General features: G+C 44.7%; 1 protein-coding gene across 2 annotated transcripts in view; it reads right to left on the bottom strand.

Annotated features, from left to right (window-relative positions):
* The window catches only part of dusp8a (dual specificity phosphatase 8a), a 36693-nt gene extending 25286 nt beyond the window's left edge, over positions 1 to 11407 (bottom strand). The window contains exons 1-2 of one of the 2 annotated variants that reach the window (XM_077005661.1): positions 11074 to 11407; positions 4758 to 5187 (exon numbers count right to left, since the gene is read on the bottom strand). In XM_077005661.1, coding sequence (XP_076861776.1) covers positions 4758 to 4988 — 231 coding nt within the window. In that variant the 5' untranslated portion in view covers positions 4989 to 5187; positions 11074 to 11407. Of the gene's footprint in view, positions 1 to 4757; positions 5188 to 7178; positions 7343 to 11073 lie in introns of those variants that run through there. The other variant, XM_077005662.1, reaches the window with a different exon arrangement.
* Positions 11408 to 14303: the final 2896 nt, after the last annotated feature.

Below are 14303 nucleotides of genomic sequence, written 5' to 3' on the forward strand. Positions count from 1 at the left end.
ACAGCCAGGAGGCTCAACAGAGAGCCACAGTCTGCACCACAGCACATACAATGCAGAGCCACAGTCTGCACCCCGGCACGTCTGGGTGACAGTAGTGAACCTTAAGTGTTCCCCTCTTCATCGTCGGCTGCTGACCACTACACCTTCATCTCCATACCCACCTCACTGCCAAGGTGTTCCACCTTAAGGGGATGAAAGCTAAGTACAGACGATGACATCATCATCTGGGGATTACATCTCTCTGGATTGGCCACCTGCCAGAGCCTGGCTTATGCAGCACCCATAGCAGCTATCAATGAAAAACAATACAAGAATGGGATGAGCAATAACAATAAAAAAGAAAGAAAAGCAGAACTCAGTTTGTAACATACTGAAAAACTGGCACTTTTCAATAATGAAAGGAACCACCACCATCCAACTCAAACATCCAAGCCTATTCTGATGCAGCTCCTTCCTTATGGCCCAAGCCTAACCTTTGGTTTGTAGTGAGCAAGCAGTCATTAACATCAGCGCTCATATCTCTCCAGAGTGATAGAGCAATCAACAAAGCTTACACTTAACACAAAGTCCAACTTGGGCCAAAACACCTCCGAACAGGAAATGCACGGACGTCTGTACACGATCTCCCATAGACAGCCTTTACATCAAAGACATCAGGCCCCGCCCACTCTCCTGGTCCTCAGGTGCTGGGGCAGCAGATCAACCCCGCAATGCGTGAACCAAATGCATTATTCACCCACACATCACCAAGGACAAGCTCACATGAACCAGGCCCTGCCCCTACCCTCCGTCAGAGCTGACCACCACCTGTACCGCAAGCCTTGGGAGCAAAACACACACCCCACAGCCTGCTGCAAACATACTGCCATTAGGAAATTTAGCAGACACTTCTATCTAAAGAGATTAATCACAGATGTGAGGAAAGGACTCTCTCAGGGGCCCCAACACTGGTAACTTGGCAATGATGAGGCTTCAACCTTTTGATTACTAGTCCAGTACCTTAACTACTGAGCTATGCCTGCCAGCCACAGCAGACACATTCACCAGGCATAAAACACAGTGTTCCCAACGAGATCAGCCATTATGAAGTCCGCAGTAGCACCAGCATGCTAAATTGACTCACTGTACTATTGAGGAAAGATATTAACTAAATAAAAAAAAGCCTAGAATGCTTTTCTAGTGTGTTTATTAAAGTAAACAAAATCAATCACTTGTTCAAAGGTCCAGAGTCCACTGCAGTATTTCTAGTAGCTGGAAACATACATTACACCATGGGCTCCACACAGTGGGGGAACTAGATCAGTCCAGTCCTGGGGATGTACCACACCAAGGCTCAGTGCCAATAATACTAGTTACAGTATTCAGATGCTACTGATTTAGTTGCTGCATATGGCTTATATTAGGGTTGAAATTAAACTGTGTAGGACCGTATCTCTCCAGGATCAAGGATAGGCAACTCCTATTTCATTTCTCTGATGACATACAGTTAATCCCACTGTGGCACTGTATACACTGTAATCCCACTGTATTCTTGATTGGCTTATTTTTAATCATTCTCCAAGTTATGGTTTAGAGAACATTACTAACATATACTGGCTTCAATGGTAGGACATCAGATGTACAACTTGGGTTAATAAGTAATAAAATCCCGAATGAATATTTTCTGTACACATATGATTCAGATTCAGTCATGTCTCATGTAAACGTAATGCTGTTAATTAACAACTAACAGAATAGCAGCAGATAACATGGCTTCCACATAAACTAGCTTCAATAAGGAACAATTACAAATGTCTTTGTTTTCCCTCCCCAAGAGCTATTCGAAAGACCCAAGGTCACCAACAACATACCATGCTATGTTAAGATTGTGCAGCTGCAATGACGTCAGCAGCATACAAAAAAAGAGACAAATTTGGTCTGTCAAATACTTCAGCGAGCAGCTACGTGCTTCGGTGACAGCGAAAAGACATACCGTCATGCAGATGAGACAGCCTGGGCGTCCGTGAGCACATCCGTTACATTAGAACGTAGTGACGGCCCTGTCTCCTGTCCCTCCTGGCCCTGTCTCCTGTCCCTCCGCACTGAGGACGGGCCAGCAGATCTTAGCCAACAAAGCATGTGTCAAATTTCACCTTAGAGACAGGAACGGCAGTTACTCACCACAGCTTGCAACTTGCAAGAGAGGTGCAATTTTATTTATTTATTTATTTCACTGCTCCATGGAGATCTGAGACAGCCTCTTTACTGAAAGCCATTAATGTCAAGGTGAGGGATTTGAATTGACAAAGTTTTTGCATCATTTAAATAATAAATTTATTTTTGGTTCAGGTCCTCTAAGCTCAAGGCCAGCTTTCAAAGTTCAGCTTTGAAAAAATGGTTTTCTAATGAAATTTAAAAGATGAAAGTTTTTAAAAACACTACACAATAGGTCTGCTGTTAATTTGAGGCCGAATTGTGTAAACCTGGTTCAATGTGTCATTAGGACATGGGATGAGTCATTAATTTAGTACCAAACTGAACAGTATAAGGTACAGTCTCTCCCAAAGAAACTCTTAGGCTGAGGCCTTGTCCTCGTAGGCTATAGCTGAGATTACACACCCTCCCAGGAAGCCTCTTGGTCTGTCCTCACCCTAGGCAACCACTGAACCATCTGTCAACAGCAACTCAATGGAACATTGGACAGCAGGGATTAGCATAAGGCCAGAAACGGTCCCGTTTGTCACAGTGAGGCATTCATGTACAGGAAGGGCACTCTGGTCCATCCACAGTACTCAACTCTGACCCATTTACAAGGCACACTAGGCAAATCCAGCAGGGCCTTCTACTCACGCGTTATAAAGTGGACCAAACACAGTGCCATGGGGAACCTTCACATTATCAACATACTACTCATCAATTTACACTCTCTTTCACTTCACTTTATTCACCCTCACAATGGATTACATCAGCAGCCATTGGCTGCTGTTCTTCTGAACCGAGGTCACTGCCCCGGTCTATGCTAAGTGTCTTGAGCAGTGGAGGAGGTTGTTCTGTAGCCAGGGCTGCTCGTATAGACACACTGCACGTGTGCAGCTTGCGCTCTGCCAGTGGCTACACAAAAGAGGATGATGTCACACTTAGCCAATAACAAAGAGGCTCCAGTGTCCACCCTGCCCCACCCCCTTCAGCTTTCTCTGTATTAATCACAGCCAGAGTCCTCTTTACTGAGGGCAATAATACACGTCAGCCAGACCTAGGGCACGGCTAGAGAGATGGAAGAGAGAACGGAGTATGAAAGGCCCGTGTGAGCTGTGCCACTCGACTTCTTCACATGACCAGAGGCTCTGCCAACAGCCCCGGCCCAAGGAGCTGGTCTGCTCCCCTTTGGGAACCAAAACAGCAAACAAAAGCACAGCGTTGGCATGGAACAGCCGCACGCCGGGGCCAAGCCACCCCAACAGTCTGGTCTCCATTAGCTCTTAGAGGTTCTCTTAGCCAATTAACTGAGAGAAGTTCTGCAATGACAGTGCAAAATCTGAATCAAGGGAAGAAGTGGTGAAGAACACCAAGTAGCAAGTAGATCCATCAAGTATTTATTTATCCATCAAGTATTTATTTATCCATCAAGTATTTATTCAAGTTTCATCAACACACCAAGCAAAAAAAAAAAAAAAAACAAAAAGATGTGAAATGATCTAATTTGACAATGTTGTTTTTTTTCTTCCTGTTTGCTTGTTCGCTGTGAACCTGACCTGGTGTCTGCTGGACCAATGATGAGACAGAGGAAGAGGAACTGGGAAAAGAACATGAGTACCAGAAACGTGTGAGGCACAATGGCTGCCCAGTAAGTGAAGCAATCATGCCTGAAATTCAGTATGAGGAACTAAAACAATAAATTTTATGAACCCTTCAAAAAAGGGTGTACTATCGTAAAATGTCATCTTCACGCCGATATAGACCAGATGCATCATACACCACATTAATTTAACTAATTATACCTGCACATATTTAATATACATATTCTATGAATCAACTGAATTTCCCATCAATAAGCCAAAAGTATTAATGGTGTAATGACATGTACAGTATGCCAAGGCTTTCTTGAAAAGGAAAATGGATAATTTTAGTGAACATAAAATTATGGGGGGGGGGGGGGGGGGGGGGGGGGTATGCATGTTAACATAATCTTTGCTTGGGGGTTCCTTCAATTTCACTAATCATTTAAAAATGATTTACAGTTATCTAAAAACCAGAAATTCTTTGCATGCCAGCTCACGTGAGTAGAAAAAAATTTCAATGTTATATTCAATGTTATATTCAATGCAGATGTCACGGAAAGTGCAAGTATCCAATTTCTGAGCAGCAGATAAGCAATAAACCTACAGTGGCACTCCAAAAATAGTACACTGGCAGTATCGGGAACAGTCTAGGCCTGACTAGAATCACACCACAGGACACTGATGACCCTCATGTACTCTTCTCTAAAATCTCATCTTATTGGGAACTACAATGTTTAACTACAAAACACCGTTTTACAAGGGATAGTGTCAAATACTGTAGATGCATAAGAATCAGGCAAAGTTCAATAGAGTGCCAAAACTTTGCCTCTCTTAACAGGTTTTTCCACAAGTAATCATTAATTCCCTGCAATACTGCAATGTGACAAGGTCATTTCATTGATTGACAAGGAAATGTAGAAGCTTCCAAAGGAAAGCGCTGGGTTTGCACTAAAGCCCTTTAAACTTTACCACTTGCTCTTTGCAGACTCTATGCCGTACCTTCACCTTCCCGTTGGGCTGCAGGAGTTCGGTGATGGACACCTTGTCCTGCTGCAGTCTCCTCTTCACCAGCTTGGAGCAGCAGATGTTGACGGCACCGTGCACGTGTGATGCGTTGTACTCGGAGAAGGTGCGGCTGTCGATGACCAGCAGGCGGCCGGCTCCTCGCTGGAGCAGCCCGGCCAGGCGCTTGATGTCCATCGCGCCACGACGACACTTCTCCCCCGCCATGGAGGTTCCTCCTGGTCCAATGGGGCTCGCTCACTGAGAGGGGCGCCGGAGCTGGGGCACCGGAGCTGGGGCACCGGAGCTGGGGCACCGGAGCTGGGGCACCGGACCTGGGGCGTGGTGGGGAAATGTGGCGGGGGGAGAGGGGGAGGCTCAGATCACCGAAGCAATGCAGGGACAGACCTCATAGCCGTCATGCCTCCTGAAGGAACAGAAAAGGCTTGTTTAGGAAATGCAACAAAACATGACTTCAGCAGGACATTCTTGATGCCTTATTATCCACAACTCAGCAAGAATTTTCCAAAAAAAAAAAAAAAATCACAAAAAAGTCCTTTAGAAAGACGACCGTTCTCTTTCCCTCCTCGTCATCAAATAGCACGCGTTACAATTTACAAAGTCTGACAAGAGTGCTTATTGTCAAAGGAGAGCGTTCACAATGAAAGAAAGCAAAATCAGCTAGCATGATGTTAAGCTTTGGAGGAGTGTGTGTGATGTTTGCTGTCAGATTTAAAAAGGGCTTTTGTTTGCCTGCTTGTGAAATAAGAACCAGGCGAGGTGGCCTAAATTAAGCTCAGGGAATTTCAAAGCTGGCACACTCCCTGATGGGCAGGGCACAGAGGACACGCAGTCAATGACGCCTCAATCAGCTCATCAAGAGGCTCGACTCGGCTCAGCTCACCGATCAACCATCATTACTGTATCATTACTGTACCTATTCTACTCTGACAAACAGACAAACATGCCGAGTGTACACGAATTATGTGCACACACTTTACCAACACACACACCTTTTTAATATAAAGATGTGTGTTGGTCTGTTTTAGGTTAGTACTGACCAACACACAACTGCATATTACACATGCAAATTTTTAGAACTTTATTAATGCGATCTGGGGTAAATTAGGCCTCCACAGTGATGGTTGCTTCACTCCTCATAGCTCTACTTAGCTCAGCACTTCATCTCTGTTTTTGCCATGGTGACAAAGTGGACATCTAAAAAACACACAGTCCACTGCAAAGCTGTAGGTGCAGGCACATGGCTCCGTCAGGCCCACCACTTTAACAGCGCTTCCTGGAGAGAGCTCCAGCATTCTCATCACAACTCAGGACCCCTCTTCATGCCACTCAACCAGATAAAGACAGAAACAAGAGACACAAGTGCACCCGTGCCCTGCAGTGCAACAGAAGTACTCTGATCACTTCCTAGAAAGAGGGCAAACGACCATCTTCAATTCACCCAAGAGACACGTGGACGTGATTCATAAATGTTTTGAATGAAGTAAGCAAACACTGAGAGACAAAGATGTCCTGTAGGTGGGATTCACTCATGCGTGTTTGACTGCCACGTTTGCCACATATCTTGTATAACACGGTCATAAAAAATACATGCCTTTGGCTAGCCCAAACCCTCCCCCTCACCCCCTTTCCTCATGGAGACTTCAGTGAAAGTAAAAGAGAGATGAGCCTCTTCACGTGCTTAGCAGATTTCAGTAAAGCGGATCCCTATTCTGCACCCCGCACGCTAAAGGCCTGCAGGCCCTCTGCTACAACCTCTTTAAACTTCCTCATGTTGATGAGAGTTCCAAGAGAGAACAAAAATGGTTCCTTACTCCAAGCACTAAACAGCTGAGAGTGTTTTTTGGCTCAGATAAGCAGCAGGGCTTAGGGGTCAGGGTTCAGGGGTCAGTTAGGGTGGGCAGCCATGCTAGACAAATAAAAGCCCTCCTGTATGATGTGGCATCTGGCTAAATAAAACCCAAGGACCAGGTTAGTAGTTTTGACTACATATGAATATCACAACTGCTCAGAATGTCCACCATGCAGATGACTCTCTCGCTCTGACTCCTACTGCCCCCCCCCCTCGATCTCTCGTACTCTCTGCAGAGAGGGGGGGGTAATGGGACGATATTACAGCAAGAAAACCTGCAGTACCATGCAGTGAGTGTGCGTGTATGGCACGACTGAGGGAGAAAGAGTTCTTGCACAGAGGTAATATGCACACAAATGTTAAACGTTATGCAGACCACAAGCACAGATTTCCCTCCCAAAATACAATTAAGCAGAAACAGTAAAGTGACTTACCCAAAATGAAAACAACAACAACAAGAATAATAAAGATGACAAATCAATCTCAACAGCTCAGCCAAAAATAGGAAGAGTTTTCATTTGTCTTTTCAAATATCAGTATTTTACCTTCAGGATGTCAGTATCCTGTGTGCGATAAGCACACCACGCCCTGACTGAACACTGCCACTGTAATTCCTGTCTCAGCACCTAATAAACAAAACCCATGCTGGGTGGCTACCGACCCGATCTGCTCGCTCCCGATCTGCGACGGCACAGAGCAGAACTGCCTAGTAACCAAGCTCACACAAACAGCATCATCAACATGGACGCCTGCGCTGCAGTGACGAGAGCAAGCCCCCCTCCACCCCACACACACACACACACACACACACACACACACACACGTCGCATCGACAAGCCATCCGTGGAAACACAGCAGCCAAGCACGCACCCGTTATTCAGACACAGTGCAACACGCGCTCGTACATGCCGAGCCGCTGAGGGGGGATTTTTGGGAGGGGGGGCGTTCCCACTACTCATCTCCTGCCCCTCTCTGCATTCTCACATTGGCTGCCTACCAGCTCAAACACTGCCAGGCTCCTCACTCCCCCAGATGGGGGCACTGTGGAGCGTCTCGCAGGGCTACTGGAAAGAGACCGCCGAAGCTGTACAAGACACGAGCAGGACGCGAGCGGGACATGGGCAGGAGCAATGCAGGACGCGAGCATCGAGATGCACCTTGCGGTGCAGTCGTCATATCCGCCCTCACTCTTGCGGTGGCACTGCCTTCCCACCAGCCACGCTAACAAGGCTTCTAATCAAATATTAGTTGGTGCCATGAACATCAATGGTCCTGTTTCCACTGCCAGTCATCCGCTATCTGCATCAATCAACCAAGCAACAAGCAACTCCACGTGGAGCACATTTTATTACGCATTATGGTTATGCAGGTTTCTGCTTTTGTTAAATGCAGACGATTACGTGCAGACTGGCTGAGATTCTGCGGTTGCTATGGAAACACAGAACTCTAAAGACTCGGTGGGAATATACATAAGTTGCAGTTTACTCGGCCATTGTGAAAAGCATCAAAATCCCCGAAACACTTGGTTTATGATTTCTATTACTGGAACTTTAGTGGTCACTTATAAATTGCTCTCTCTATAGTGCTCAAACCAGAATCAAAATTTCTGTGATGTCCACACTTTGGAAAAATGAGCCACTTTTATGAGTGATGTATGAATCACTTGCCATTTGTATTTCTTACAACATCCGATTTGGAAACTTGCTATATTTCCTCGCTGAGGTCACAGATTAGTGTTCAGCACCCGGTGCATCCACATACAGCTCACATTTGTGTTCATGGGTATTAACTCACAGTATAGTGCAGGGGTGCCCACTGTTTTCAGCTTGCGAGCTACTTATAAGATGACCCAGTCAGAAAGATCTACCGGGGTGGCGGCGAACGTAATTTGTTGAGCGGGGGGGGGGGGGGGGGGGGGGGGGGGGGGGGGGGGTGGCGAACATAATATGTTGAGCGGGGGGGGGGGGGGGGGTGTGGCGAACGTAATTTGTTGAGTGGATTGCAGATTGGCTGCCGTGAATGTCAATCAAAATACAACCGTCAGTGCAGATGTGCTATTCATCTACTACTATTTTATGTGACGCGATCTACGCACATTCCTTCGCGATCGACCGACAGTTCCTTCGCGATCGACCGGTCGATCGCGATCGACGTAATGAGCACCCCTGGTATAGTGTCTAACCAAGTAGGCTATTTTAATGAAAGGAAAAATGTGTATGTCAACAGACTTGTTCCTTGTTTAGTAGCAAAGTACAATAGACAAATACATGACAATTAAGATTCTAGCAAAAACAGCACTTAAAAGCTGATCAGAGATCAGTGGGGTTGTTCCAATGTCTGCGCTGATTGGACTGCTTTGGCACGACAGCCTTTACGTAGGTTTGGCTAAACTTCACATTATTAGAAGGTCGCAGTTTTCACACCAAATTTCAGAATTAGCAGTGGTGAGTGGGGGAAACTACTGAGGTATGGACTAGTGATTAAGAATACAACATTACTTATAAGACTTTCTATCTATGATCTATTAGCTCATATAAACCGATCTATGTTTGGATCAAGTTGATCTATATATCAACTCGATCCAAACAAACTGCATTCCACTCAAGTTCAAATCTTCATAGGTATGCTAAGGCAGTGCTGGCATGCAGCTACACCTCGGTCCTGCTCTTCTTGCCGACCAAAGTCCATTTCCTTAATGAGTACAGGCAGGCAGCAGTGCTGTGTGATTAACAGTACGCACGCAGGGTCAGTGTTGGTGATCCTGTGCTGCACTACCATGCACTGTGTAAGTGAACACTGCACCATGCCTGGCTAAACCGTGGGGTCTAAACCGTGGGGTCTAAACCGTGGGGTCTAAACCATGCTCCACTAAACACAGAGGGAGTTTATGCAGCAAATACTTGCCAACACAAGGCAAACGAAACATGCAGACAAAACAGCTTGTTAAGAGTTGTGTAATATATAATACATAATGATATCACTTCTGAAAACACTGAGGTCTGTAATAATAAATCATGCATGTGAGCGCACACACAAACACAGCTCCAATATGCTCTAATAAGATTTTATGTTGTGTGCCATATGGAAGTATTAATCTGTGTGCTGTCATTTCACATCAAACCAAGTAATTTCACAATCACAACGTGAATGTAAACCAACGTAAGCCCAGAACACAAAAACACAGGCACCTTGCTGCACTCCTTAAAAAGCTCAAGAAAACATTAGTACCCTGTGCAAAAGTACAGTGAGTCCTAACAGAGAGAGTTTGTGAGCCAAATGGGATTGTTTATGTGGGCTTGTTTTACTGTGAAATACAAGCCTCTGTGGGGGGAAAAAAATGTACCGATCTACTCTGTTGTGGATATGGGTAAATAAATGTGCCCTTGAAGTTCAGATAGCTATCCCCACAGGACACACTAATTAAACGTGACATCAACATGTAACCCATGCAATGATAGATGCATGGGGACACGGACGTAATTTGGGGGGGGGGACTGGGGGGACATGTCCCCCCCCACTTTTTCAAAAGCCGGGTTTGGTCCCCCCCCCAGTTTTTATGGTTAAAACCAAATATTTAAATAGCGACAAATCCATGTCCCCCCCACTTTTGAAATCAAAATTACGTCCATGCATGGGGAATACTGAAAACACAAATGTACCACTGACAGGGTCACATAACCCTCACATCCAGCCACCACAACTACTGAAATTAGATTTAATTCAAAAGCATAGCGGCTGAAACACACACACACACACACACACACACACACACACACACACACACACACACACACACACACACAGTAGCACAGGTTATGTTTTGTAAGGTACAGTTTAGGCCGATTCTTACACTGGACTGTAAACAGCACGTTAATTACAATTAAGGTTTAATGAACGCAACTCTATGGCGTATGGATTAGCACAGGGTGTAAATACTAATAACGCAAGGTGCATGCATTCTTGTGATTAAAGATGGAGATGGAGGTGAAGGATGCGACAGCAGCCCACCTCCCCGGCACGAGCCCCATCTACACGAATGAGATGCAGATACCCACTTTCATAAAGGTCTCTCCTCGGCATGATGTAACCATGCCCATCCTTTGACTTACCCAAGGTGGAGGGGATGGAAGCGTGTACACCGAAAATTCATCTGACAACAACCGATACATCCCAAAAGAAAAACATCCCAAAGAAGCCAAAGGCTAAAATAACAATAGGCCTTCCGCCAAAATTACGCACCAGTACAGGAATGTGAGGCACAGTACAAAAACGCTCCCCAAACCAATTTTGTTGACCGCAAAACGCATTTAGAAGGCGCTCGACTAAATTCTGGGGGGGGGGGGGATTCGTCTCGTGGTTGCCTTTCGTAATTGTATAAGAGTACTAATCGGAAATCAGCACGCTAACGCATTTTTATCAAACTGAAGCATTAATACGTACCAAACAATCACCAGTCTCCCTGGAACTACGTAGTCTATTCAGCTCGTCTCCATGTAGGACACCGAGCTCCGACGGGAAGCCATTTGCCAATAAACGTCAGTGTTTACTAATCATGGGTCTGGGCGCTCGTGGACTCGTGGACCGACAGCTCGGATGAGCTTACACTGATGTCACTGGGCATTCAATAGGCGGATAAAAAACATTACCGCCATACAAAATAATTTATTCGATTGCATCGTATTTGGCCCGGCGACTGAGGCTGTGGCTGAAAAGAAAATCTGCATTTACAAGATATAAACCAGCCGGGAGAACTGAGGGTGCACTTACACACTAAAAATGAACTAAGGATGAGGTCATGGTTCAGGAGGGAAAAAAATGTGGTTGACGTCACTTTCAGCCAATAGGAACCCGCGGCTCAGGGGTTAGTTTACGTCAGCTCTCTGATCCGTAGATTAAAGGGACACAGTGATTTGAAAGAGGATGCGCAGCTACTCTTGGTTATTGCGCTCTTGTAGGTCACGCATTGCACAACACTGTAATATCCCAGTTCTAGATAAAGGGCAGTCCAAGAGACCGATTATAGACAGACTGGTTATTACTGAGCAAAACGCCGTTTGTTGCTAAAGAGCTTTTTTAAAGCACAAACTGTAAATATTTTATTCACAAATTCCCAAGCACTTTATGATATGTAGTAATGGTTGAACAGAACTGAATGTCCGACAGCGCAGTCATGTGGTTGGCGGTGGAGAAAAACAGGAACACAAGCGTGGTTTTGGTATGTCGTGTGTCTCTCCTTTTCGTGCCACACACACCTACACGCGCGCGCGCACACAAAGATTAGTAGATGTCTCCATCTATTGGTTTTGAAAGAGCTTACAGTCTTGTTATAGTTCTCTTCCTGTTGCACAAGTTGTGCTGAAAAAAGGAAATAGAGCACAGTTCTAGAGTTCATATGAGCATATTTCATTTTCTGTTTATGTTTTTGTTGTTTGATGGAAAAATTATTAGAATAATTAGAAAAATATTCTAATATTCTTGTACCGCTTAAAAATCAGTTACAGTATATGTAACAGATTAAAATACAGATATTTAACTAACACCAAAAGCAGATTTTCTAATGAATGGAAGGACAGACACAATAAGAAACTAAACATTTTAACAAGAGGAGGAGGCCTAATTGGGTTTTGGTGTGTCACGTGTCCCCTTTTTATGTGTTCTCTCTATGATTGCCCACACACACACACACACACACACACACACACACATACATAAAGCTTGAGTGAAAACATGACTGAAAACTGTTTATGTATGTTTTTAATTGTTAATTTAATTGGCCTCTTTATGGGGGTCTTTCAGGATCAGGACTGTCTGGCCTTGTTAATCATTCAGGGTGAGTAGTGTGCTACTGTATGTCTGGTACCCAGTTTAACCAGGATTTTCAATCCCAGGTCATCAGTTATGGTGTTCAGCTTGGTACATGGGTTCATTGTGTCTTGGCTCTTGGGGAAGATGATGAAATCCCCCTCTGACCTGTTGCCAAATGCCGTAGCCCTAGTGTTGATCTTTACCAGTGACAGTAGTTGCCGCTTGCAAATGTTAGAATGCTGGTTCTCTCGGAGCTAGATGATGAGCACTGAAGCATCCAGATTTCCCACGTCCTCTGCATATTGCTAGGTGAGGTGTGTTCAGCTAGGTGAGGTGTGTTCAGCTAGGTGAGGTGTGTTGAGGATACAGTTGGTGAGGTGTGTTCAGCTAGGTGAGGTGTGTTCAGCTAGGTGAGGTGTGTTCAGCTAGGTGAGGTGTGTTGAGGATACAGTTGGTGAGGTGTGTTCAGCTAGGTGAGGTGTGTTCAGCTAGGTGAGATGTATTGAGGATACAGTTGGTGAGGTGTGTTCAGCTAGGTGAGGTGTGTTCAGCTAGGTGAGGTGTGTTCAGCTAGGTGAGGTGTGTTGAGGATACAGTTGGTGAGGTGTGTTCAGCTAGGTGAGGTGTGTTCAGCTAGGTGAGATGTATTGAGGATACAGTTGGTGAGGTGTGTTCAGCTAGGTGAGGTGTGTTCAGCTAGGTGAGGTGTGTTGAGTGGCAGGCTGTTTGCACAGGACTGGTGGAATGTGCAGCAAAGACAGCAGGAACTTGTGGGCTTAAATAGTGACTGAAAAGAAAATATCTATATGTGGTAACAGGTGATGGTAAGTGGGTGATTGAGATCTAGGCAGTGTGTGTGTGTGTGTGTCCTTCATGCTGTGGGGCAGGTGCAACGTGACACTAACAAGCCTCTTTTGTCACCATTTCTAATGTGCTCTTCCTTGGAGTTTAGAGTGCAGTTGGATTAATGAACTGTTGTCATTGCCAAATAAATTAAATATCATCTACATTATTTGCACGTTACCCCAATTATGTCAATACATAAATGTTCTGTACAGAGTACCTTGCACTGTCCAGTCTAGTCTTAATCCAATTGGTTCCATTTTCCACCACACTGGACCTGACATCATATTTTCTTCATCATATATATTCACATGAGCCAAAAAGCATGTCAGCAGTTTCAGTTCTTATGTGATTAACAAATCAGCACTTTAAGAACAGGTATGGCAGTACACTGCAGAAATGAGGGATGTTCTCATTCGTAGCTTAAGCATGACTCAGTGTTATGGGGTAAAAAGAATACAAAGTTAACAACCCCATGTCGTTGCAGGGGTGCTGCTTGTAGCTGTGTAGCAGGCTTTAGTGACGCAAAACAAGGTATAGTGTCAGGTGACAGCTGCTGCAAACAAACAAACTAATCTGATAATAATAACAATAACCCTGAATCCTGCAAAAAAAAAGTTTGAGAAAAGCTTTTTTTTTTTTCTTAATCTTGCCTCCCTCACGGATACGTCAGCTCAGCAACTCTGACTATAGTTACAGTGGGGAAAATAAGTATTTAGTCAGTCACCAATTGTGCAAGTTCTCCCACTTAAAAAGATGAGAGAGGCCTGTAATTGACATCATAGGTAGACCTCAACTATGAGAGACAAAATGTGAAAAAAAATTGAGAAAATCATTTTGTCTGACTTTTAAAGAATTTATTTGCAATTTATGGTGGAAAATAAGTATTTGGTCACCTACAAACAAGCAAGATTTCCGGCTGTCACAGACCTGTAACTTCTTTTTTAAAAGGCTCCTCTTTCCCCCACTCATTACCTGTATTAATGGCACCTATTTGAAGTCGTTAACAGTATGTATTGTGA

Source organism: Brachyhypopomus gauderio, chromosome 5 (genome assembly GCF_052324685.1).
Source record: "Brachyhypopomus gauderio isolate BG-103 chromosome 5, BGAUD_0.2, whole genome shotgun sequence".
Taxonomy (NCBI): Eukaryota; Metazoa; Chordata; class Actinopteri; order Gymnotiformes; family Hypopomidae; genus Brachyhypopomus; species Brachyhypopomus gauderio.